General features: G+C 38.3%; 1 protein-coding gene across 2 annotated transcripts; it reads left to right on the top strand.

The window, feature by feature from the left end:
* The first annotated feature begins 875 nt into the window (after positions 1–875).
* On the top strand, positions 876–25171 carry LOC143884309 (KH domain-containing protein At4g18375-like). Of its 2 annotated transcripts, none has more exons than XM_077387813.1 (8): positions 876–1034; positions 1961–2603; positions 3813–4268; positions 4473–4715; positions 4856–5068; positions 14255–14310; positions 14405–14504; positions 24881–25171. In XM_077387813.1, the coding sequence occupies exons 2-8, from the start codon at positions 1986–1988 to the stop codon at positions 25040–25042; spliced, it is 1848 nt and encodes a 615-aa protein (XP_077243928.1). In that variant the 5' UTR covers positions 876–1034; positions 1961–1985; the 3' UTR covers positions 25043–25171. The 2 variants fall into 2 exon arrangements, with proteins under 2 accessions (XP_077243928.1, XP_077243927.1); XM_077387812.1 differs by having other exon boundaries at positions 14399–14504.
* The last annotated feature ends 1112 nt before the right edge of the window (positions 25172–26283 follow it).

Below are 26283 nucleotides of genomic sequence, written 5' to 3'. Positions count from 1 at the left end.
ATGAGAGTGTCATCCGTTTTGAGAGTTCCTTGGTAGAGCTCTCCTTCATACGTTGATGATCCAGAGGGTGTTGGGGGCTTGTCCCTCACCTCTCTCTCAGGATCGGAGTCCACAAGTAGATGTAGGACAGTTTGTGCCGAACTAATATAGAAATCTTAGTGCATTATTTCCTCTCTCTCTCTCTTAATTTATTTGTGCCTTGATTTTTATCTTCTTTAGCTTAATGGCATTTGTTCATGGTTTAATTTTTAATTAATCTTTTTAAAGAGAACAAAAGTTTTAAACCCAATTCACGCCCTCTTTGGTGGGTAAACAAAATATTCTTTATCTAGACCTACCAGATTGGCCCACATACTTCTACTAGTAATAGTATTTGGATCCATTAGTAGGACCCACAAACCCCACGTAGTTCATGACTTTAAAGTCACCCATTTGCTAACGGCTAACACACAACTTTAACGCCTCTTTTGACTAAGTTATGGTTGAAGTTCACTCAAGTCGACAAGACTCAATGTCCATGCGCTATAAGTCCCAAGAACCGAGTGTTAATTTAAGTTCTTAACAGTCCGCGAGAGTTCATTCAACCTTAAAGCAATTAAACTACCTGAGGTCATTTTAAAAAAAATGGCATGGTGCGGCCCACCATTTTCAACAGTCAGTGTGCCCCACATCTTCACCCAAATCCATGTATTGTGTGGAATCCATCATTCTGCCGTACTTTTTGATAAAGTGGGTCCCACCATTTTCATGTCATGTTTTGATGGTGTGGGGCCATTGTTTTACACGCCAGTGAGGCAGTGAGGTATATTGGGCGCAAAAAACACAACACAGCCATTAACACTCGTCATTTAATCCACACGGGAGAATATAAATGAATCGCATTTGATAGCGGCACACCCACAGACGGGGAAAGTTAGAAACAGAGAGAAAGGTTTATATGAGGACGGCCGAAAGCCAGATAAGCCCTAAAACGTCTGAACTTCTCTATCTACACTCTGCTGAGTGCCTGTGTAAATAATCTCCTCCGAGACAAGGTACGCTTCGTCTTTCTTTCCCTTCTCATGACTCAAGAAACAAAACTCAATTTTTCTCAGTATCATCACTTCACTCACTCTTTCCCCTTTATTTCCTCTCTATCATATCAACACAATTCTAGCGTTTTTTTTTTCTCCATCATAGTCTTTGTAAAAATTCAAAGATTGATTCTAGCATGTGGACTAATCTATCAAGGTTGATGGGCTGAGGCCCATATTATGGATTTGGAATTCAATTCCCATTATGTGATCTCTCTACATTCATTTTGTCTTTCCCATACTTTGTTTTCCTTTCTTCGTAAAGTTCCATTACATACTGATGAAAATAAATTAAGAATTACATCTCAGCCCAAACCCAATTTCTTATACAAAAAGTACAATTTTCCGCTCACCACATTCTCTCCCCCCCCAAAAAAAAAAAATTAAAAAATCTCTTGGTAAATCTAGTACTCACTTCTACCACTTTGGTCCCATTTTTCACGCGTTTCCCATGGGCTGTTCCATTACTCCAGTGATTTCATATTCATGTTTTCCTTCATCTCTTCTCGCAGTTGCCTGATACCATGGTTTGGCTGATTGAAAATTTTATAGTTGGTCCACATGTATAACAATTCAAATGATGTAATTACTGTGCATAGAAGTTATTGTGCTAAATAACATTAGGTGAGACACTAAGACACAAATGTCCATGTGGATATAATGCTATATTGGGTGCACATTTTCCTGTTAGCATTCCTTTCCTCTTTTGTATCTCATTTGCGCGTGCAGGTATCTAGATTTGTATAATCATTAAATATTGACCTGCAAACAAAGCTGGATACGATGGAGTGTGGCAAATTGGATGGCTTATTCACAACATTGCTAGTTAATTTTGGTATTCTCTTATTGTCTGTTTTTTATTCCTATGTCTTTTTATTTGTCCTCAGATTTTGATATTGCTTCTCCAACAAAATGGTCCGTAGTAAATCGAGGAAACGTTCTCACTCTCAATTTAACAGTCGATGGAATAATGGAAAAGGCAAAAGGCACAATTTTACCAATGAACATAGTAATGCGACTCCCAAAGCTATTGATACTGTCTACCGTATTCTTTGCAATGTGAATAAGATTGGTGCCGTCATTGGAAAAGGTGGCAGCGTAATCAATGCCCTCAGAGATGAAACCATGGCAAAGATCAAGGTTGCTGATGTAATTCCTGGTGCAAATGAGAGAGTAGTCATTATTTTTAGTTCCCCTACAAGAAAACCTAGGCCGTACAATATCAATCAGGAGGATCTCGGGGAGGATGATTTGACTGAGAAAGACAATGAGGTCATGGAGCCCCACTGTTCTGCCCAGGATGCTCTCTTTAAGATTCATGAAAGAATTGCTATGGAAGAAGATGAATATAATGAGAATGGAAATGTTGTCACTGCTCGCCTTCTTGTTCCAAGCATTCAAGTAGGATGTCTTTTGGGCAAAGGTGGGAGCGTCATTCAGAAAGTGCGAAGTGAGACTGGCGCAAACATTCGGGTCATGGCCGCTCCGCTCCTTCCCTCTGGTGCTATGAGCACTGATGAAATAGTGCAGGTGAATCTTGTTCATCCCCTCTGCGTGCCTTTCATATGGTTTAGTATTTTGGGGGGTTAATTTTATTCTAATTATTCCACTTATTTTATTGTCTTATGGGAGTTTTATATGGTGCAGCACCCGTGCACCCCGTAATGGACAGCAGGCCTACATGAATGGATCATCTAGATCATTCATTTTTTGGGCCCTGTCGTTGATAGGTCGATCACTGAAAAATGGGGGCTACAAATCAACGGGTTAGGATCATCCATTCAAGTGGGCCTCACTGTCCTTTTTAGGTTTCGTGAGCGCTACACGCATGCACCATATAAAAAAGTCATCTTATGCTGTGATATAACATGATCATTCTTCTTCTTCTTCAAACATCAGAGCAACTTGGATTTATTAGCTATACAAATGATAGGCATTCAACGTAAAAGAGAAAAAAAATAATGGGATCAAGTTATGGAAGCCAAAATCAAACTGGACATGAAATGCAGCAACTACCATCAAAACCACAAGCTATTTTTTTTTCCTTTCATTCGTTGAATCTTAAGCTGCAAATGTACAAATAAACCAAAAGGTAAAGAAACCAAAACAATGTACAAAGAAGTCAAGAGGCAGAGAACTTCAACATACAATATTAATGGATACAATCACAAGAATCTTTTTTTAGCAGACAGAAACGTCTTTCTTCACGAGAAATGTCAGCAGAATCTAATAGTCCTATGAAAAAACGGAGGCGGTGGCTGGATTGTCACAAGAAAATGCTGGAAAAACGACAGTGAAGATCATTGGAAACTTCGCTGTGAGAGGATATTCACTGTCACTGCAGATCACGCTCTCCATCTGCTGCTGCATTTTGTTCTTGCTGCAATTTTTATTCCCATAATCGGAGGGAGGGAGGGAGGGGCATTGGGTCATTCCTCTTGCCCATTTCAATGCGAGGAATCAAAATGGCGGTCAAAGTTTGAATGTCTCTATAGGCATAAGCTGTACTTGGTAACTTCAGGGGGTTGACTCTCTTTCGTCTTCATTTTGAATGTATTGATATCCTGTTGTTGTTCATATATCATGAGATCCTTCTGTTCAGTATTTTTGGTTATCCATCATTTGTGAATGATGTTTGATTCTCACAATATACTCGTCTAAGCTTCAGGAAATTGGTTATGCAGTCTTGCATTTTCTTTGTTGTGTCTAAGGAACTCTAATTTGGAAAACACTTTTCAGATATCTGGAACGCCAGCTGTTGCGAAGAAGGCTCTGTATGAAGTTTCCACTTTATTGCATCAGAATCCACGCAAGGATGGCCCTCCTCTAAATAATCCTGGTTTATATCCATCTGGTGCTTCAATAGCACCTATGCATGCTCAAGGAAACCCAATGTGGTATCACCAGGATGCAAGTGCCCATGTTGCACCATCAATGCAATGGTCTGGAGGATATGGGAGTGAACCATCTATTTTTGTAGGTGGTGGCTTCAATGGTCTCCCTGCTGGAAATTATGGGGATGCAGCTGGGGAGTTCTCTATGAAAATTTTATGCTCCACTGAAAGAATTGGTGGAGTGATTGGGAAGGGAGGCTGTAATGTAAAACAGTTGCAGAATGAGACGGGTGCAAGCATTAATGTTCAAGACATCATACCGGACGCAGATGAACGTGTGATTGTTGTCTCTTCTACAGAAGTAAGTTTACCCTTTTCATCCTACTTGTCAATTGTCATACACGTGTCATACTTTTTTGCATTTAATTTCTAAACCACCAGTCTTTTCTGACAAACATATTTTTATTGACCACAAATCTGTCGATCCCCTATCGATTGATCTGATACCAGTCTTGGGAGTCTTGCTCATAAACACTAGTACATGGTTATTTTACTGAATTTTCAGGCATTGAGGGATCCAAGGTCCCCAACTGTTGAGGCTGTCCTTCAACTTCAAAGCAAAACGAGCGAAGTCTCAGAGAAAGGTATTGTCACCACAAGGCTACTTGTTGAGTCAAGCAAGGTTGGCTGCCTCCTTGGGCAAAGTGGCAATATAATTACTGAAATGAGGAGGAGAACCCAAGCAGACATACGTGTTTACAAGGATGATAAGCCTAATTTAGCATCTGCAAATGAAGAGCTCGTGCAGGTGATGTGGTTAGCATCATTCCTTACGCCACATTGTTTGTGTAACAAAACTCACCTTATTTTTGCTGTCTGTAATGTATACTCAGCTGTTTGATTCTTATATTTGTAGCTGTGTATTGATTCTTAGGTTTGATCCTATAGATATCAGGAAATATGGGTGTCAGTAGAGATGCCTTGTTGGAGATTGCATCAAGACTTAGGGCAAGAAGTCTTAGAGGTGCGAATACTTCAGCAAATCCCAGATCTGTAGGCCCATTCCAAGGACTTATGCCGTCGGAAAGTTTCCCTGGAAGAGGGCTACCGTCATCTGGCATGGTTGGATCTCATAGCTCTGGAGGTTCTGATCATATGAAGGTATCTTGTTTGATTCAGTGTTATGTACATGTCTAGCATAAGCTATAGTTTACAGTTATTACTTGGTTGAAATAGTTGGTTGATTTAGTCAGAAATTTGAAACAGACTAAAAGATTCTTTACATTAATTGGATTACTAGACTGTTTTTCTGCCTGGATTTCTTTCTTCTGAATATCTTTTGGAGATCAGTATATATGTATGTGTGCATGTTATTTCCTTTAGGAGTGATGATGTAGGGAGCTCGAAGAGTGCTATCAAGGAACCTTTTTTTTTGAATGGCGGCTATCAAGGAACCTTAGGAGAGGGTCCTTAATTAGATATCTCAGATCAGAAAATAAAGAATTGATTCTAACTGGAAACAAAAACACTAAGGCTCTGTTCACTTGTTTTCCCGGGAAAGGAAAAGAAAAGGTTTCCCGGGAATCTGAAGTGGCATTAGGAAAAGAAATCCAGGGAAACTGTGTAGGAAAAGGTTTCCCGCGCCTGTTCACGTTCACGTGCGCAGGAACTGTGCAGGAAAAGGTTTCCCGAGAAACTGCTTGCCCACATTTTTTCACTAGTTTTCCTGGGAAAGCAAATCCGACCAAAATAGTGGGATTTGGTTTCCCACACTTGTGAGAAAAGAGACATTTTCACATCATTTTTGGCAATTTCCATGTCATTATTTGACATTTTCCACCTAGGCTTGTTACTTTCTCAGGAAACCAAGTGAACACCAGAATTCTGTCTTGTCAAGGTCCTGTCAAGGAAAAAAGAGGCTGTTTTCCAGGGATTTGCTTTCCCAGGAACGCAAGTGAACAGAGCCTAAAGAAATAAAACTGGGTTTGATTTACATGAATAGGTTGAGATCAGGAAAACAATGTGTTGCGCAGATTTCAGATTAACGAAATAAAGAAAAGAAACAGAATTATTAGGAATAAGACAGAATTCAGATCAGGATTGAAATCAGACGAGGAATAGATGTAACATATCAAGAAGCAGGATAAGTAGTTAGGATTTCAAGAAACTGAAATAAGGATTCAAACCAGGTGTATTAGAACCCTGCGATTAGATCAGTTCTCAGAATAAGTGTTCTTTCTAATCGATTGGGATTTATTTCAAAGAAAAACAGGTTTGATAGCACACAAATGTATTTAAATCTTGAAACAACGATTCAGATTCAATAATCAAGAAACAATAATGGAAAGCAAACGGTTGGATTAAATTGGATAACTGGATGGAAGAACTGACAAGATCAAAGAATTATGTCATGGGGTGACAATTAGGTTTACCACATCTATGTTATAGGCCTATGGAAAGCTCAAGACAAGCATGGAGAAGTGGAGAGCCTTCCAAAAGTGTAGAGTTTTGTAGAAGCTTTGAGAGCAATACAAGAGCCTTCTTCTACAAAGTGTCGTTTTAGTGTTATCTTGTGTTCATCTTGTGTGCTTCTGCTTCTTTATCTTCTCTAGCTCACTTGTCTTGAGAGTGTTGCTAGCTGGGAAGGCTGACTTAGTCACTCAAAGGGGCGACGAGTGCCTAAGTGCCGCATGGGTACGCTTGGAAAGATCAAGCCCGTGACAATTCAGATTGGGTTTGAAGAGAACAACGAAAACAGATTTAGAAAGTAGACTTGAAAAATAAAAACTGTGATAATAAAGATTGGAGATAACAAAATAAGAATAAAGGTGCCCAATCAAAAGACAATTAAAAGAATAACAAGAAAGACAATCAAGAATAACAAGAAAGACAATCAAGATTAACAAGACTGTATTTAAAAAGTAATCATTTGGATAGTAGGCGGTAGATAGACGAGAATAATTAAAAAAAAAATAAGGGGAAAGGGATAATGTAGAAGGGAATAAAAGACAGAATTGATAAACTAAATTTCAAAAGGGAACAAATATATAGCAATTGAGGAAGAGTAGGGAAAAAACAGTGATGCAAGTAATGCAGAAAGAACTAGGGGAATAAGGGTTATAAAAAAATCCACTAAGAAAAGATAACACCATTTACCAAAGGAATCCACCTTGAATGGAAAACACCATGAATCCACACGGGAAGATAAGAGGTTGCAAAACTTCTCAAAAATTTTAGTTCTTTAATTTTTTTTTTCTTTACTAGCCAAGCAAATCATTCAATAAAACTATTGAAAAGATGAAGTAACCCTTTGGGACTTGGGCTCCTCATTGAAGCTAACAACTAACACCACCTAACAATTAACACGGCCTCCTATTCTGTTCATATAGGATTAAGACACTAGTGACTTGCACGATTTGCTAAAAGCCATCCCAATTAAACTAAATATAATATCCCAACATGAAAAATATGCCCCTGCGAAATAGTTATATTTATATCCCTACGACTAAAAATACAACCTTAAGGCACTCCAAGTGGGCCCTTTTCCTTTTCCTTCTCAATAGATGGTCCCAATCAGGTGATATTAGGTGATTTTGATATGTGTAATGTTGTTTTAATCCAACATTTACAATTATTTCTGTAACCATGTGGTCTTGTCTAAATAAAGGAGTATCACTTTCCATAGTTCAAGATCTTAGTCACAATATGGTGCACATTGTGACGGGGAGCTCCAAGTTTGCAACACCCTAGCATTGCGTCCTATGTGCGGGTCACGTCAATCATCCATCATTAATCTTTTTTGTTTGTTTATTTCCTATATGTATGTGTAGCGTAGTTATGAATACTGTTTCGTTTGATGTTTGATTTTGGCCAGTGGGACCGGTTCATTTTGGCTAGTGGGACTGGACCCTAGTTACGGAATTCATCTCGTTCGTTTGAAACGGACGAAACATTCCGTTTCGTTCCAAAATCCAGAATAGAAATGGGATATTTTCCGTTTCGTTCTGGATTTCGGTCCGTTTCGGTGCTTTTGGCGAAATGCCATTTTTCAGCCGAAATACCACTTTTTAGGGTTTTTTCTTCTGTTCTTCTTTCCTCTTCTTATTATTTACATGTAAATTCATTTAAGTAAAACTTAAGATTGACATGTAAATAAAAGAATACATACCACCCCCCCCCCCCCGCCTCATAAAATAAATAAATTTGGATTTATAAAAAATAGTTTCAAGAACCAATTTTAAAAAGATAAGAAGTCAACTTTCCAGCTCTAGTATAAAATTTGACCTTCTTCTGTCATTTCAGGCTGGCTCAAAATCTTAACTTCCAAACGATGGGGTATTTTTCTAATTTTAAAAATTCACAAATTCTATCATGTCCAAACATTATTAAATCTCAAAAGTCCAGTAAAAAAATCCTCATAATTTGGTCTCTAGAAATTTTCCATCTTGTCGGGCACTGGTCAATTCATGCATTTTAGCTGATAGTGATTTTCCTTTAAGTAAATGTTGGATCTTTTGCATATTTGGTTCATTTAATTTTTTTATTTTTTTTTTACATTTTTTTTATTCTTTTGTTTTTTTTCCGTACTTTTTTTTTTTTGAAAGATGACAAAATTTCATTAATACTCTAAAATTACATTGGGGACCAGGAGTCTCTCCTGCCATTACATAGTAACAGACAAAGCTGGGCAGGACATACCCTGAGCCAAAAAGTCGAACAAAAGCAACAGAAATCAAGACCCTTTCTTCCTGCACCAAGCTATGGGCAGACCTTACACTACACCCAGACCAAAAACTCAATTCCCTTCCAAAACCCTTAGAAAGATTGTCTTCTCCTAGCAACGAACCCCTTCTAAAACCTTTAGAAGCCTCTGCAAGATCCTTTATTTCTTGAGATCCCGCTCCCATCTTTGCAATTCGGGTGGCAAAACATGGCATTCATCAAAACAGACTTGTCATCACCATCTAGATAGTCATTCAATTTGTACTTGTAGATGACTCGCCTATGCCGAACACTTTTCGAACTCCTCCATAATATGCTGGATTTGGAAGTCCTGCATATCAAGGAGGAGGTCCTCCGGAACCTGATCCAAAAATCCAAGATTTTTTCTGCTCGCAATCATTTCTTCCACCAGCCGAATACCCACCGCCTTATTAGCTTCCAAGTTTTACCTCCTCGCAGAACTTTCTTCATTCAACAGTAGTTTGAAGAAAGAGTGTTTGTACAGCGCTGAATGGGTGTCTTTGACCATGGCAAACCCACAGAGGCTATACAATGTGAATGGCCTGTCTTGAGACTCTAACTTGAATAGTTTCCATTGTTTACGAAGAAGATCTACCGACAATTCTTTGTGGGCTGGGTCGTTGATGGAAGCCTTCTCTTCATCATAGATCATCGATCTCATCCTCGTTCATCGATCTCATCCTCTTAAGAATATTTTCTAATACCAAGATTTCCATGAATAGCCGTCCGCTTCGTCCTCCAGAGCAAGAAGAAGATTCACGTGTATTACCGTGGTTTTCCATTCCTACTTTGTTGAGGGTGAGGACGAATAATACCAGGAAGAACCGATGAAATCTTCTTTGTGACTCTTGCGCCTCTTCAAGATACTGAACTAGAGATTCCATTTAATACCAATCTCAAACCCTAAAAACTTCCGCTCCTAGAAAAGAGTGCTAAAACAGAGAAGTACTCAAAACGCGTGTTGAATAAATAGGGATTATAGCCCACTCCCCGACAACCAATTTCCATACTTTTAACTATTAAAAAAAAATTCCAGTTGTCGTAATGCACCGAAACAAAATGCGGCCTACACGCCAAACGAAACGATTGAAACACTGAAGCATTCTGTTCTACTGAACGAAACGGAATTCATAACTAAGGACCGAACGTACCGTTGTTTCATCTATTTTGATGTTTTGTTTAAGAAAAGACACTACAACTGGAGGTTCTCTTTTAAATAGTAAAACGTTGAAGCGTGAAAACTTGGTAGAAAAATATAAGAACCCATTATTTCAACCAAATTTAACAAAAAGACGCATTTTATTACCTGGATCATCAAATTTATTGGAATGCATTAATGAAATTAAGAAAATTTAATCATACAAAATGTTAAGCATCAACTCCAAGTATTACAAATAAAAATAAAAAGTTAATTGTTTAAATTTCTCATGGATTACATCTCATCTCTCAAACTCGCAAGAATGCAAAGAAAACCTAAATTTTAGTATGTTGTGCAGTTGCCTTGTACTTTGTTGGTGACCAATCATCAACTTTCCAATGTACACTTTTTTTATTGGTTTTCAAATGTACACTTTGCAGCAGTTGTGCTGGTCCAGCTCTGCGTTAAATGGTGGCTGGGGGTTTGAGGGCGAAGTACCCCATATTATTTTAAAGGGAAGGAGAGAGGGTGTACAATCACAAACTAATTCATTACCTTTAGCTTCGTTTGATGAAAGAAAACCATCAGGAGCGCTGGATTTTGATTTCGTTGAACGACCAAGGAAAAATCACAAAAACAAGCTCGGGGAAAAGAACCATTTAAGAAAAGCTTTGTGAAAAGAACTCTCTGAAACCTCAAAGCTCACTATAAACTGAAGAATGATGTGGGGTTTGATGGGTTTTTACTTTTTAGAGCCTTCATCCGTTTGTCTTGGGGGAGGGGGGTGGGGGTAAAAATACATGAAACAATGTTTTTCTATAATTTTTCAGAAAAAAAATATCCAAGACGAAACATGGTGTTGTGTCTTTCTTCGTTCAGTTTATAAACGAAATGGACCAAATCAAAACGAATTTCTTTCCCGTATCTTTCATTTGCCTCAAGTGTATCAGAATTCACACTGGTACGGTGTTTCATCCTTTTCAGATGAAGATCGAAATGGGATTTTCAACTATGGTGTGTAATAAATTTCTTTCACGGGTAAGTGTAAAAACTTCAATCTCGGCATCAAATATCTAATGAATCAATTTTCTTGATTTTTTCGTAAAAAATGGTTAAAAAATTAAATGGTAAAAGGATTATTGTGCCATTAATACGTGAAAATCTCATTACCTTTTAAAAAAAATTAATACGTGAAAATCACAATTTACTATATATTAAATTAATTAAAACACATACTTTAATATTGAAAATTTGGTATGTAGAACAGTGTAAAAGTTGAGACAAATTTCTCATCTATCATCATTCACTGTCATTATTTTCATATAGCTCTTAAAATTACCATTATCCTAGGGGCATGGATATCTCTTTTGTTCATATTCTCAGGAATGCCAATGATTTGAATGGCCGGTTGGCCAAATCGGGTGTCTCGAGAGGCTCTTTGAATTTGTGGTGATCCTTGCTCATCGTTGTGCATTTGTAATCATTTTCCATTATATATTCTACATTATCTTTCTAAAACAAATAAAAAAGTAAAAATGTTTCACCATGATGCACAAAAATCACAGGAAGCATGACTAAAAGCTAAGTAAACATAAATTCACAAACATCTGCTCTGCCAATCAGCGATAATTATGTGATGTAAAATACTAAAAACAAGCATATAAGAATAGAAGCAACCAGAGTTCAGAAAAACAGAAGCTCATCTAAGATCTAGCCACCACACGAATTTTATTGCTGACTAAAATCTCCAGCAGAAGTACTTGATGCAGAAAATCCTGTAAACACCTTTAAAGAGACTCTAAGACCCCCTAAGTTTGACTCCTGCTTCAAATAAACTGTAGAATATTGTGGAATGATATGTTGTGAGGAGCAAGGTTTTAAATTTCGGTTTCAGTTTCGGTCTCGATCACCAAAGAAATGGAAACGTTTCGGTTTCGGTTGGAAATGTCGGTGGAAATTATGTAAATCATGTACAATTACAGAAATGTATGGAAACGTATGCAAACGATAGAATTTTAAGATGAATCTTCGGGAAGTGCTAGAATAAGCAGAAATGCACACTTACAACCATCACATAAGCAAGTCATGCATCCATAATGGTTTAATAACATCAAACACCAAGGGACATGCGTTGTTGCCCGTTTCTGATAATTCAGAACAAACCACATTCCACTTGTAATTTATAAATATTTATGTATAATATAGACACTACATTTCACATGCAATTCATGTAAATTTAATGATGTAGAATATACTCATAGTATATCAGTAATGCATTTACGATTTTGGTTTCAGTTTGTTTTGCTTTCGGTATCATTTGGGTGGAGAAGGAAACCTTCAGTAGAAATTTAAAATCATGGCGAGAAGAGGGGAGAGTAGAGGGAAGAAAGTAGTGGAGAAGAGTAGTATGATATTCTCTTCACAAAAAGCTATTACAATGACATATACATACATAGAGAAATGGCATAGGCCATGTTTGGAAACCATGATATTTTTTCCCTTGTATTAGTTGAATGAAGAGGTGAGGGAGGGTTGGGAAGGTGGGTGAAGGAGAGTCTTGAGAGGGCACCAGTGTGTAGAGAATGAGAAGTGGCTAAAAACAGGAAAAAATAAATTGTATTTTAAGTGGAGTTTTATTTTCCTTATTTTGGAAATCGATTTGGGTACCGCATTAATTACCACCTGAAAGAGACCTCTGTACCCTTGCCATCACATTTGATGTGTCTTGGTAGAAAATTGCAGCCCTCTTGGTTCATAACCGGCATGTGTACCTTGCAATCTGTCATGCAGAGGCAGCGACACTGTTGTCGATGCATCAGAAAGAGTCCTGCATCCCAGCGCCAGCTGTCCCTGTTGGAAATTCTCCTTACTCAGTCTTTCTCAGGTCTCTCCCTCTCCTACCAGCCCTCACCATTGGGTAAGCTAATATTCCATGGGAAAAAAATTCATGGTTGCCAAACATGTACTTAATGAAAGGTCAATGACCTGTTATAGCACTCCCTAGAAAAAGGTTCCATGGAACATATCGTCATGTCATTCAAATGGATGTGATGGGCTTATGAGAGCCCCTTGCCGAACAAATCTGCTACTCGTTCATGACTAGAAATGTGAACAAGATTCATTTCTCCATTTTCAACTTTTTCTCTGACAACGTGGTGATCACCGAGTTTTATCACACCCATATACGTTTATATGCACAACAAAAGAGTAAGTATGCATCTCAGTTTCTAAAACATTTTTTCTTCTTGCCAACTCTTGTGTGTTGTCCACGAATCTCATTATTAGCGTGACAAAAGACCGGATAAATGCTTAATAGGTAGAGTTCCAACATGTATTGTTATAAAATTTTGTGGTATACTTTTTTATTTTATGAAATTGAACTTTGAGCAATAGAGGTATGTGCATCCTCAAAATGCTTCATATCGGTGGGACTCTAATAATGGGCTTGGGTTCTTTCTTTCTTTTGTAACAAGCTTCTTTGTATGTAATCATCATGTTAAGGCCTCATTGTCTCTAATAATATCATTTTTCTTTCAGTAGATTTCATTATGTCCTTCCTGAGAAAAAAAATGACCATGTAATTTGGACATGTTATTGACTGACCGTTCAAAAAAAGGAAAAAAAAAATGTTATTGACTGACTGACTTGTATCACCTGGCCATGTGTGTTAGATTGTCACTGCTTAGTGCTTACATGAAAGGCTTCCAGGGCCGCCTGCATATGAGATAAATATACAGGGGATGAGGCTGGTTTGTTTAAGATTAGGATGTTGATATTTTTGTTTATGGTTTCTTAGTGGGCATTTATGTTGATCAAAGGGCGAATTCTGTGATATGAAATTGATGGATTCTATACAACTTTAATTTCCGTGCTTAACTATATAAGCACTGGCTGCACTGTAATTGAAGCTTCATCTGCGGAATTATTATTCTTTTTCTATTTTTAGCAAATTTTGAGTTGTGTCAGTGTACTTTTAAAAATCTCTGTGGTGGACTCTTTTAAGTTGGTACTCATAAGTTGTACTGTTAAATATATTTCCTTAATGATAACATTCATGGCTATGTATAGTCGCTCCTCTACCAGGCTGCCCGTGATGAATTGATGTCAATATTGTGATGATCATGGCATTTGGGATGTTGACAAATTGACATCTTTGTTAGAAGTAGAATTTAATTTGCAGCATTTAATGTACCAGTCATGGAGATTGATTTGAAGATTATTTTATGTTAAAATGGATTTGGTAATCTGTTTTCAAACCTTCCTTTTTGGGTGATGATATTTTCACCCCACCCCCCCCCCCTCGCATTACTTGCACACTCCCCTATAACGTGAGTTGACATAAAGTTGCCCACTTTTCACGTCAAATCAGGTTATTGGGGGGGGGGGGGCGCACATAATGCAGCCGGGGTGAAAATATCATCTCCCTTCCTTTTTATATCTAATATAAGTAAATGATGGTTTTGAAGGGTGGCGGACATGACTATGGAGCTCAGGGTTATCCAATTCAGCCAACTGCTACTGGGTAGGATGACTACCACCATTCCAGATACACTCGATTGTCTCCTTTATTTTTCCGATAATGATTAGAAGGCCTTCTATTTTCTTTTGAGGTCTAGGTATCCAAACATGAACAGCTTTACCGAAGTCCAAATTCCAAACAGTTCAGTGGCTTCTGTTCTTGGAACCGGTGGAAGCAACATTTCCAATATCGGTCAGGTATGTTGGCCCCTTACGTCCTCTTAAAATAAATAAAAGATGTGAAATAACTATTCATTATTACAATTTTATTGAGTTACAGACATAGTTATACCTTAACTAAGTTTATTGTATGTTGGCCCATATGTAATGTGGTTTTTAGTTTCCCGTTATCATAGATTACGACAACATTAATTTATTGATAATTTTTGGTAAGAACTATGAAACTAAATTATTAGTTTTTCCAAGCCAAAGAATTGCAGTAGAGAACATGCTCTAAAGAAGCGTTACCTCTAGAAGGCCAAGGGGCAAAACCCCACTACTCAAAATGATCAACGATATGAGCAGGGAGAACCCAACTATGAAGTGACCAAAAATAATGTATCAAAGTTCTCACATAAAGCTGTAGTGGAGAAAGAGCTGATCAACATACTCCACGCCAGCTAGGCATAACTCAGAGTGATTAACAATAATATTTCGTCTATGTCAGTGGTATGATGTGAAAACCATTCATATTGAAAATTTAAATTAAGCAACAAACAATGATTAAAAATGAGGAATCTTGGTCCATCTGGTATTGGTGGGGTGTTAAGAGATGATCAAGGGAAGGTTATATGGGCCTTCTCGGGTCCAATTGGGATTTCGGACGCGAACGAGGCGGAGGTTCAAGCCGCACATCATGGTATAAAGCTTCTCATCAATGTCTTAAATAGGGTGGAAATTGAAGGTGATTCAAAAAATGTCATAAGTTGGATTAATGGGTCACACTCCTCCGTGGAGATTTGCGGCTTTCTTTGATGAGATTCAAGACATATTTGGACTCTTTCACCTTCACACATATCATCTGAAAAAATCGGCAAACGGGATTGCAGATAAATTAGCCAGAGAAGGAGTTTTCAGGAAGGGCTTGGAACAGTTTGACCATCTTCCTCCTTGACTTCCCGGCTTCTTGATTACTACACTCTTTCTGTTTTTGTTTTCTTTTATTTTGTCTTGTACTTCCCTCGGGACTTCCTCAGTCTCGTTTATCAATATTATCTATTTGCCCTTTCAAAAAATAAAAAAACAATGATTAAAAATAATCTTTCATCCATGTCGGAGGTATTGTGTTAAAATCATTCCTATTGAAAATTTATATTAACTACTAATTAAAATCCAACTGCTTGAAGACCACGAGATTAGTTTTCAACACGTTAGGATATCAGCTAATAGCGACGTTGATCGGTAGGCTTGAGCCGGAGTCGAGACAGCCCACTTGGAGTTGTTTGATTTCCGTCCTCCTTGACCTCTCTAGTAGTTTTCCCAAAACAAATCCGGGTACGAATAAAAAATATGAAAACAATTAGAAAAAAAATCAGCAAAATCTGTAGGTATACGATAAAATAGAAATATGGTTAGAATAACTTGTGTAATAAACTTTAAGGCCTAAAGATTTGGGAAGTCAATGGTTCTTGAAAGGAGGGGGAAATTAAAAAAAAACGAAAGGACGTGTTGGATGGGGGCGAGGGATAACATTGTCGTTGATTGATGCATAAACCATCACAGTGGGTGAAGAAAAGCCTGATGTTGGTGAGGAATGAGAAACCCATTGATGGTTAGTAAAGTAAGATATAAAGACATATTGTTTCTCAACCTTGAGGTCTCAGGTTCGATCCTAGCTTACCGATAAAAAAAAAGATGTAAAGACATTAAATTCCTTTCCACATGTTAAGATTCTTCTCTTGCTACATTGGTTGTATTTAGTAGTTGAAACCTAATAGGTTTCTCTACTGTTTATATGTTTCTTTTTTGGAGAGCGTTAAACCCATAATTATGTAGATGTGGATTTTCATTTGTGTGGACAAGAAACCTCTTCTCAGAGTTTGTGCAACTTTGTGGGATTGCTCTTGGAAAAGAAATGTAATTCCCATTATTAGCAATGTAATAAGCCTGATTGAAAGTAAATAGGAAAGTTCTTTTCTCCCGAGGGTGATTTTCTCCTATTTTCACAACTTTCAAAACCCTATAGATCCTTCGTTTTTATCGGAATCGAGTGTGGTTGGGCTCTGTTGGACTCAAAATTTTAAAACAAGGGCAAAATAGTAAATCCCTTATTAAAATAAGAAGAGAGAGAGAAAAAGAGGTGGTTACGTATCACCTTATCCCTAAAGTAGGAAATAAAAATGACTCTCGCAAAAGAAGAAGTGAGTTGCCCACAACGGCTCCAAAAAGAGGAAGTGGAGATCATGAAGTTGAGAAAAAGGGGGTGAGGTGGCAGTTGCTAATTACTTCAAGAGAGTTCTATAAATAGACTCAAGATCATTTAGAAAAGGGGATCGTATCTTTGCGAAAGAAAGCGACGTGAAGAAAAGGAGAAGAAAGAAATGTGAGAAAAGGTTACTGGCTAATAGTATTTTTATTTTTTTCTCTTTGCAGGCTTCTCCCAAAAAGTTCGAAAAAAAAGACCAAGAAGAAGACTTTTCTCCTTCGAGAGAAAGAAGAAAATCACTTTAGAGAATCTCTCTCTAAAGGTCTCTTTAGGATCTCTTTCCAAAGACTCCCTAATGGGAGAAGACCTTTCTCTTTCGGGAGAAAGATGATAAAGATGGCGGTTTCCTCCAAAAGATGAAGATGGCGGCGGTTTCACTAGAAGAAAGAAGACCTTTCTCCTTTGGGAGAACGAAGAAAATCCCTTTAGAGAATCTCTCTCTAAAGGTATCTTTAGGATCTCTTTTGAGAGACTCCCTAAAGAGAGAAGACCTTTCTCTTTCGGGAGAAAAATGATAAAGACGGTGGTTTCCCCCAAAAGATGAAGATGGCGGTTCCACCAGAAGAAAGAAGACATTTCCCCTTCGGGAGAAAGAAGAAAATCCCTTTAGAATTTCTTTCCAGAGACTCTCTAAAGGTCCCTTTAGGATCTCTTCTTAGAGACTTCATAAAGGGAGAAGACCTTTCTCTTCCGGGAGAAAGATGATAAAGGCGGCGGTTCCCCCAGAAAAAAGAAAACCTTTCTCCTAAGGGAGATAGTACAAGTCAAAACTTGCCCTTCGAATAGAGCCATATCGGTTCTTTCGATTGCCTTCAAAGAAGAAAATCCCTTTCGAGTCTCTTTCTAGAGACTCTTTCCAGAGAAAGAGACTCTCTAAAGGTCCCTTTAGGATCTCTTTCCAGAGACTCCCTCAAGGGAGAAGACCTTTCTTCTCCAGAAGAAGGATGATAAAGATGACGGCTCCCCAAAGGAAAGACGAAGAAAGTTTGGGGAATTGAAGAATATTACCAGGACAAAGAAATTCCACTAGAAAGGATCTGTTAACAAAAAAATTAACAAAAGTTGTATTTAGATATGGAACCTCTTGATGGATAAGCAGATGTGTTTTCTTCTTCAAGAAATGTAATTAACTGCCAATAAAGCCGGAAGTGTACGATCCCAACCAAAATTAATAAAACCTCTTTTCACAAGAGGGAAATTTGATCCCAATTTATTTTATGTGTGTGATTCACTATTTCATGCATGTGAAATTTGTTGAAATTTGTTGCGAACAGTCTCATTGGAAAACTCGTGGCGAGAGGTTTCCAAAGAGCTCAACACACTTGCCAAAATCTCGCTGGAGGATGGAAACAAAAAGGAAAACCCTCTATCAAGAACCTTGATTAATATGGAATAATATTGTTAACATAATTTTCTTTTGGAGTTAGTTTCTCCAACGTCCACAACAGCCTCCAACTAAGAACCCTGATCTCAACTCAACTCAACTCAACTCAACTAAGCCTTTGTCCCAAACTAGTTGGGGTCGGCTAATGAATCCTTTAGAGAATTTTCATAAAGAAAGTGAACGGATCTACTCGGCTAATGAATCCTGGTCATTATAGAATAATATTCTAATCATATTTCTCACCTCGAATTAGTTTCTTCGGCGTCCAGAACAGCCTCCGACGGTCGGATCCTCCTCGGCTTCATTCTCTTCTCTTCTCTTTCTCCCTTTCTTTTTATCCTCTCTGGACGAAATATGGAGTCTCACGGCCATAGTCCTTGTAAAATCGGTTTACATAAGGAATTCCTAAAATTTCTTCAAAACCATCTTTAACTATTTTTCAACGGGAAAGATTGTTTAATTCCACACTTTTGCCCGAGGTTATCCATGAGGTACTCGATGTAACCTTTGCCAGAGAGCTTTGACAGGCTCTACATTGTTTCTATTGGGAGCAATCTGAGGCATGAATTATGCAACTCTGGGTTGCACCATAGTACATTAAAAAGGACAAGATGTCCATTTAGGAATATCTTAGGAAGATGAAGAATCTCTTTGATCAATTTGCCCCCATTCAAGATCTGATTGTCGATACTGGAAGTCCGGTAACCATTAAGGGTTTGGTGATGACTACTTAATCTTCACCATGTCCCTCATGGCCAGGACTACGTCTCAGGTAGACAGTTTCTATGGAGTGTAGACCTTCCAAAAGGTAACGGAGGCGTGCAAAGGTTTCCTCGGGCCGGACAGAGATTGGCCCTTGAATGCAAAGGTAGAAGGGAGCTTGACTGCAATCCAACATTTTTCGAGGTTGAGGTTATGACGTCCACCAAGTTTCGGTTTCGGTTTCGGGCCGAAATTTCGGCCGAAATCATGTAAAAATATGATTATGATTCGTTTTTATTTTAAATTTTGACCAAAATTTCAGCAATTTCGGTGAATATTTCATAAATTTCTGTTGGAATTATAACATTTCGGTGGACTTTTTTAAAATTTCGGTGGATCTATTCTAAAAAAGGCTAAAAACGAAATTTCGGTGACATTTCGGCTAAATTTCGGAATTTTGGTTCACTAAAATCTTGTAAAGAAACGACTTAATGTTAATTTCGTTTCGGTCGCGGCCGAAACCGAAATATTTTGGTAACGTTTCGGCCGAAATTTAAAACCATGCCTGTAAGGTATTTTACTACTACAACAACAGTCCTCTAGACAGGTTCGTGGTAGATATTGTGGACATGATAACAATCATGATTCTTACTTACATTAGTATGGTAGGACCATACTCTATACTCTATAGGATACACATAGACCTGGCAAACGGGCGGGGCGGGCCGGATTTGACCCGGCCCGTACGGGTCCGGGTCAAACGGGCCGGGTCAAAGTGACCTGGAAAATTTTACGGGTCGCGGACCTTGGACCCGCACCCGGCCCGTACGGGCCGGGTTGACCCGCGGGTCACCCGGGTTTTTTGCCTTTTTTTACACGTTTTCTGTTATTTTTTTCCCTGTTTTTATGCCTACATTTTTCCTATTTTTTACACACTGTAATAGGATGATCCAAACCGTCCATGTGATGGGCAATGACATAAATAGGTTCAGCCCAAAAAATCATTTCCATAGGATGATCCTAGCCCTCTAATCTATGTAGGAATCACATATTATTATTTATGGAAACCTCTACAGATTGGAGGGCTAGGATCATCCTATGGAAATCAATCATAGGATTTTTACCCATGTTTTATCCATTGTAATAAAAAAGACAAATATCCATCCATTGTAATAAAAAAGACAAATATACATCCATAAAATGATTATCAAAAGACAAACAGCCCCTGTTTAGCACCCAACCATCCATTGTAATAAAAAAGACAAATATCCATCCATAAAATGATTATCAAAAGACAAACAGCCCCTGTTTAGCCCCTGTTTTAGCACCTGAAACAGGGGCTGTTTAGCCTCTGTTTAGACCCTGTTGGCCCCTGTTTTGGCGCATGTTTAGCCCCTGTTTTGGCCGCTGTTTTGGCCCCTGTTTTAGTCCCTGTTTAGCCTATGTTGGCCCCTGTTTTAGACACCCACAAAATGAATTTTACAAACAATGAAACAGAAAAGTTCACAAAGTTAAGTCACATCTTTAAGCCGCATTTAAATTATCCTACTCCTAAAGCTTTCGCCAATGGTCTTGTTGAAACCTATCCAAGGCATGCTACTCATGGTATAGTTCCTGTGAACAAAAATAGGCATTTACAATACATGATGAAGGGCCATATGAACACAATACATCATTGTTATCATCAATATAACTATATAACTAAATATTTTACCTGCAGCTTCCAAGGCATTAGTGGTAGTGGATTCTCTCGACACCGACGCCAACAGGTTCTTGGATAATGGCACCACTAGTTGCTCATCACTTGGATCATCGCCTGCATTTACCAAATACAAATAATTAATTTATTAAAATACATAAGAAGAATATGATTAAATATTATTTGTGTACTGTAAATCAAATATTGCAACTTACTTTCTATTTCATAACCAAACAATCAATTTCTAGAGCAAATCACCGCTTGGGCATTTTCCGGTCGAATTGAAGTTCGGTATTTGGTGAGAACTTTGGCTCCAATACTAAAAGCCGACTCCGAAGCAACGGTTGTTATGGGGATGCTCATGAGATCACGCGCCAATATAGATAGAACGGGATACCTCGCATGGTTGTCTCTCCAATACACTAAAATATCCATGTTTGCATAGTGTTTGCGATCGAACTTTGGCTCTTCCAAATAGAGGTCTAGTTCGGACTTTTTTGCGCTACTATTTCCACCATCATATTCATAATAATCAAATTCCTACATTATTAAGATATGAAAGTCAATAATAAATTAATAATACACAAAATTTAAAAAGAAACTACCACAAGTGTTTAGGGGGAAAAGAAAACTTACACTAATGTCGTCATCGTTGTTACTACCGCCCCTATTTTCCACCAAAGAATGGTTCGGAGTTACCACGGGACATTTGGTAACATATTCTTGAAAAAGATAAGTCAATACACTTCGAACAATATCCACCTTCACCTTGTGATTGTCTTCATCAATCTTCTTATAGCAAAATTCTACAAGATTCATCTTGAAGCGAGGGTCAAGCACAACGGCCATAGCAAGCACAACACTATAAGAGTCCCAATACTTTAGAAACTTTGGTTTCATTTCTTGTGCCATGCTACTAATAACAGTATCAACACTCTCTATCTCTTCATTTAGGCGCAAATGAATTTTCCACACACATTGGAAATATAAATTCGCTGTTGGATACTCGGAACCCGATAAGAGAGTTGTAATATCAAAAAATGGCTTCAAGAATTTGTGCATTTTCTCCCCCCTTTCCCATTCATCTCTTGTTGGACAATACTTGTAACCCGGTTCCATCAAAGCATAATGTGCAAAAGCCTCACGATGTTTGAGGGCACTCTCAAGCATTAAGAAAGTGGCATTCCATCTTGTCGGTACATCCATGCGCAAACCCATTGACCCCGTCACTCCCACTACTTCACAACACTCCGCAAATTTCACTAATCTACCCTCGGATTCTTTAACAAATTTAACACTTTCTCGGATCTTGTTTAATGCAATATTAGCCACATTCAAACCATCTTGAACAATGAGGTTCAAAATATGAGCCGAACATCTTATATGGAAAAAACTACCTTCACATACTAAAGCTCTTTGAACTCGAAGTTGGCTCTTTAAGATTTCAACCAAAGTGTTGCAACTAGATGCATTATCCAAAGTTAGAGAAAAAATTTTCTTTTCGATCCCCCATTCCTTTAAGAATTGAAATATCTTCTCCGACAAAAGAACACCACTATGAGGTGGAGGTAAGTGGCAAAAATTGAGAATCCTACTTTTTAAATTCAACTTCTCATCAACATAGTGAGCGGTGAGGCAAATATAACCCTCGGTCGTACAAGATGTCCATACGTCGGATGTGAGACATCCTACCGGGAACCCTCTCCAAAGCAAGTTTGAGTTTTTCTTTCTCTCTCTTATATATTTTCAAACAATCGGCTTTGGCGGTATTTCTACAATATGGTTTCACATCATGATTTAGATACGTGTGAACATCCCTAGTGCCTTCATGCTCTACCATTGAGAAAGAGTAGTTATGTTTCATTATTGAAATGGCCACCTTCTCACGATATGTCTCTTGACATAATTTTTTACCCCTCAATTGCATTTCATTACTTAAATGCATCTGTCCTACATCCATATTTTCACGTTTTGGACACTTGGAGTAGTGCTCTATTAAATTCTTTGTCCCATGACTACTACTACCAACGGCATAACTTTTACTACACAACTTACATCTTGCCCTTTCTTTCTTGTTCTCGTCAAAGTATGATTCATATTCATCCCAAATTATTGCTTTACGCTTCTTACAAACTCTACTTGCAGTACTATCATTAAGAAAATTCTCATTATCATCATCTACATCTACGGGGGTACTCATATTCACAGTGAAAGACATTAATGATCAAAGGAGAAGCTGCATTATCGAAAAAGAAAAAAAGAAAAAAAAAGAAAGTGAACATCAATAGAAGCAAGATAGAGTCGCCAAGATAGACTTGCCAAGATATAAAGTAATAACAGTAACAATAAAAGAAGCCCTAAAGACGACATGGAATGGGGCTAGAACAAATGTTATCAAAACAATAAAAAAATAATTAAATGACAATTGAGATATCACATGTAAATAAACCGAAACAACCACTCTCTTGTGTAAATTGAAGCAACCACTCTCTTGTGTAAATTGAAGCAACCACTCACATGTAAAAAAATTCCAGCAAAAATGTTTTTTTTTCTTGTAATCCAAATAGGGCCTTAATGAAAATGTAGAGAAATTGCAATCAATACAGAAACTTATGTGAGATACATTCTCAGAATAGTGACAGGCAACACAGGATCCAGCAAGGGAACATTCAAAGGACGCGTTCCCTTTTGTTTCCCTAAAACACAGCATCGATCTACGCTGAGATCCCCTTTCTTCAACATCTTTTCCCCTGCAATTCCACAATATCTTTTTAGTAAAATCGACCATCAAAATCCATCAGAAAATTTCTCTCTCTCTCTCTCTCTCTCTCTCTCTCTCTCTCTCTCTCTCTCTCTCTGACCTTAGGGTTTGTGTTTGCGTGTGGGCGTGTGTGCTCCAGGGAAAAGTAGAGGAGGAGAACAGAGTTATCAGCAAGAATGGGAGAGAGAGAGAGAGAGAGAGAGAGAGAGAGCCGTACCTGTGGAGAGGTGGCGACGCCGCGACGCTTCTGGAGGTTGAAGAAGAAGAGAAGAAACCCAAAAGAAACCACCTTTTTTTTTTTTTTTTTTTTTGTGAAAGTGAGAGTGAAATGAAAAACAAAGTTATAACTTATAAGGGAAAAAAAAAACGACATTTTTATGTTTAGTTTTTTACGGGCACCCGCGGGTCCACCCGGACCCGCGCAGTTTTGACGGGCCGGGTTGACCCGCGGGTCACGATAGAAACGGGTCACAACATCTTGACCCGGACCCGGGATTTACGGGCGGGCCGGGTCGACCCGCGGGTCCGGGTCAATTTTTGCCAGGTCTAGGTACACAAGATAAGATAGTCAAGATTCATGTTCATCATACTTACAGGAGTGGTAGGACGACTCCAATACATGATTATTACTAGGCCTGACATAGTACCTTAGATCATTGGCTACCCTACACAAGATAAGATAGTCAAGAGTATGTGGATATTCAGAATTTCGGATGCAGACTGTATAGGAGATCCATATACATGGAGGTCAGTGTCAAGATATTGTATTATACTCGATGATTGTCAAATCTCATGGAGCAGCAAAAAGAGCTATAGCCAGTCGAGTGTAGATACAGAGTACAGGACCGTGGCTTCTATACAACATACCTTACATGGCTGAGCATCTCTTACAGGACATGTTTGAGATCAGGGACACATGTTCTTTACTACGATAATTAGAATCCTATCAAACTATCTCAAAATCCAGTCTCTACATTCTGACAAAGCTCATTGAGATAGGTTACCATTAAGGTAGATGATGGTGAAATTTATCGTAGCCATGTCTCTAGTAAAGAACAAATTTCTAATGTATTCATGGTCTGATAGCTAATCATCATCATTATTTGATTAACAAGCGTAATATGTTCCATAGAACACATCAGCTTGAGAGGGAGGGAGGGAGGGAGGGATTGTCGAATTTTTAGAGTAGGGATATTTTGGTAATTTTACCAAATGCTGTATAACTACCAATTTAAACGCTATTTTTTTATTTTAATGAAGCTGAGTTTAGACGACGACTCTTCTCTTCTTTCTTTTATGGGTAATCTTTAAGAATTTGTTTTTCAGATAACACCTATTATGATGAAGCTTTTCTCATTATAATCTTATCCATGCATGCTGTCCCGCAAAATGCAATCATTTTTAGGGAGCCGAGAAGGACTAAAGCCTATATAAAACCTCCCCTAGATTTTCTTTTGTGGAATCAACTAGCAATGTATTTCCCTACACTTTTACCGGGAATGATAGTGAACTACAGATGAAGTGTTGGGCCCAATTTTTAAAGTTGGAGATATCTATGCGCAGAGTGGTGGTACATGGATTGCTGATTTTTCATGGATTTCAGGTTTCGGGAGCTACAGTGAAGTTAAATGACCCTCTATCAGGTGCTTCAGAATGCATTGTTCAGATCCGTGGCTCTACCGAACATATGAATACAGCACAGCACCTCCTTCAAACCTTCATAGCGTCCGGTGGAGCTACACAACAGGTTCCACCCCAATTCTAGAGAAGTTTCTATGCTTTGTTTTCTGTCTTGTGCTATAGTTTAGTCATCGTGTTATTTATTGGTCGTAGAATTTAAAGGACACAACAGTCTCCCACTCATGATAATTGCAAATATTTGTACCTTCCTATCCTTTTTAATTGTTTTTTAGAATTGTGCATTAGTGTATGCTATGCTATCCATCAACAACTCCGTAGCCATACCTTCGCTATATCTGTGCATATTATTGTTTTGAGCTGTTACAATGTGGTATGAAACACTCGAGCCCTATTTGTTTTGGATTTTGATGACTGATTGCGAGTCCAAAACTGATTATTGGACCCAAAATTAAACGTAATTTTGAGCCCAATTTTCAGTTTTGGACCCACAATCCGTTCTCAAAATGCAAAACAAACAGACCCTTACAGTGAAGGTTGTCTGCGGGTGAATCTTATCACCATCCGATCGTGATTGGACAGTTGTCGAAAGTGGGACCCATTTGCTTTATCTTATTAGGTGGTGGTGGTGGGATCAAGTAAAATCCACTTCCCATCACTGTCCAATCTTTTGATCGTCTGGGACCTCATAAAGATGGTCCCAGACGATCAACGCCATTTGTGTGAAATTTGGTGAGGGGATTAGACAGACCCATTTCATGAGACCTCATAAAGATGGTCCGCATTTGGTGCATTTTAGTGGGCCCTAAGCATTTAACATAGCTGGAACCGACCCGCTTGCTGAAAGCCCCAATCACCTAGGCTCTTTAAAGAAGTCCCATGACTTGGTGTTTCATGTCATTCCCAACAGCTGAGTATCTAATTACTGCTAGCATTAATGGGCTGCATCAATCTTAATGCTCATTTTAAAGTGATAAGTATCATTTCTTCCCAGAATTACCAAAGCCAACTGTTTATAAAGGCCCATTTTCTCCCTTGGAATCATAATTTGCTCCTTTCTCTGCTTTGGTTTAAGCATCTATCCGAGGCTGGGGACTTTCAAACAGAGTGGGTGTTGCTTTTGATCTTTACATATTCACTGGATATCCGAGTATAGATTTTCAAGACACGCTGAGAACTCAGGAGGGGGAATTCAGTAGCAGGTCGAGGACTCTTGTGTATGTTCAGTGTGTTCAACCCAATGGCATTTTAGGTGACTTTAATGTAAAGCTTAGATTGCCGTTCCTCACATATCGCACTCAAAATGCAATTGCATTGCAAACCCAAACTGTTACCGTCAAAGTCTGGTTCTGCTGCTGAAGTCTTCAA

This window comes from Tasmannia lanceolata, unplaced genomic scaffold (assembly GCF_043159265.1).
Source record: "Tasmannia lanceolata isolate RefF3 unplaced genomic scaffold, GAP_Taslan_0.1 ptg000008l, whole genome shotgun sequence".
NCBI lineage: Eukaryota > Viridiplantae > Streptophyta > Magnoliopsida > Canellales > Winteraceae > Tasmannia > Tasmannia lanceolata.
This window is presented reverse-complemented; position numbering and strand designations above follow the sequence as displayed.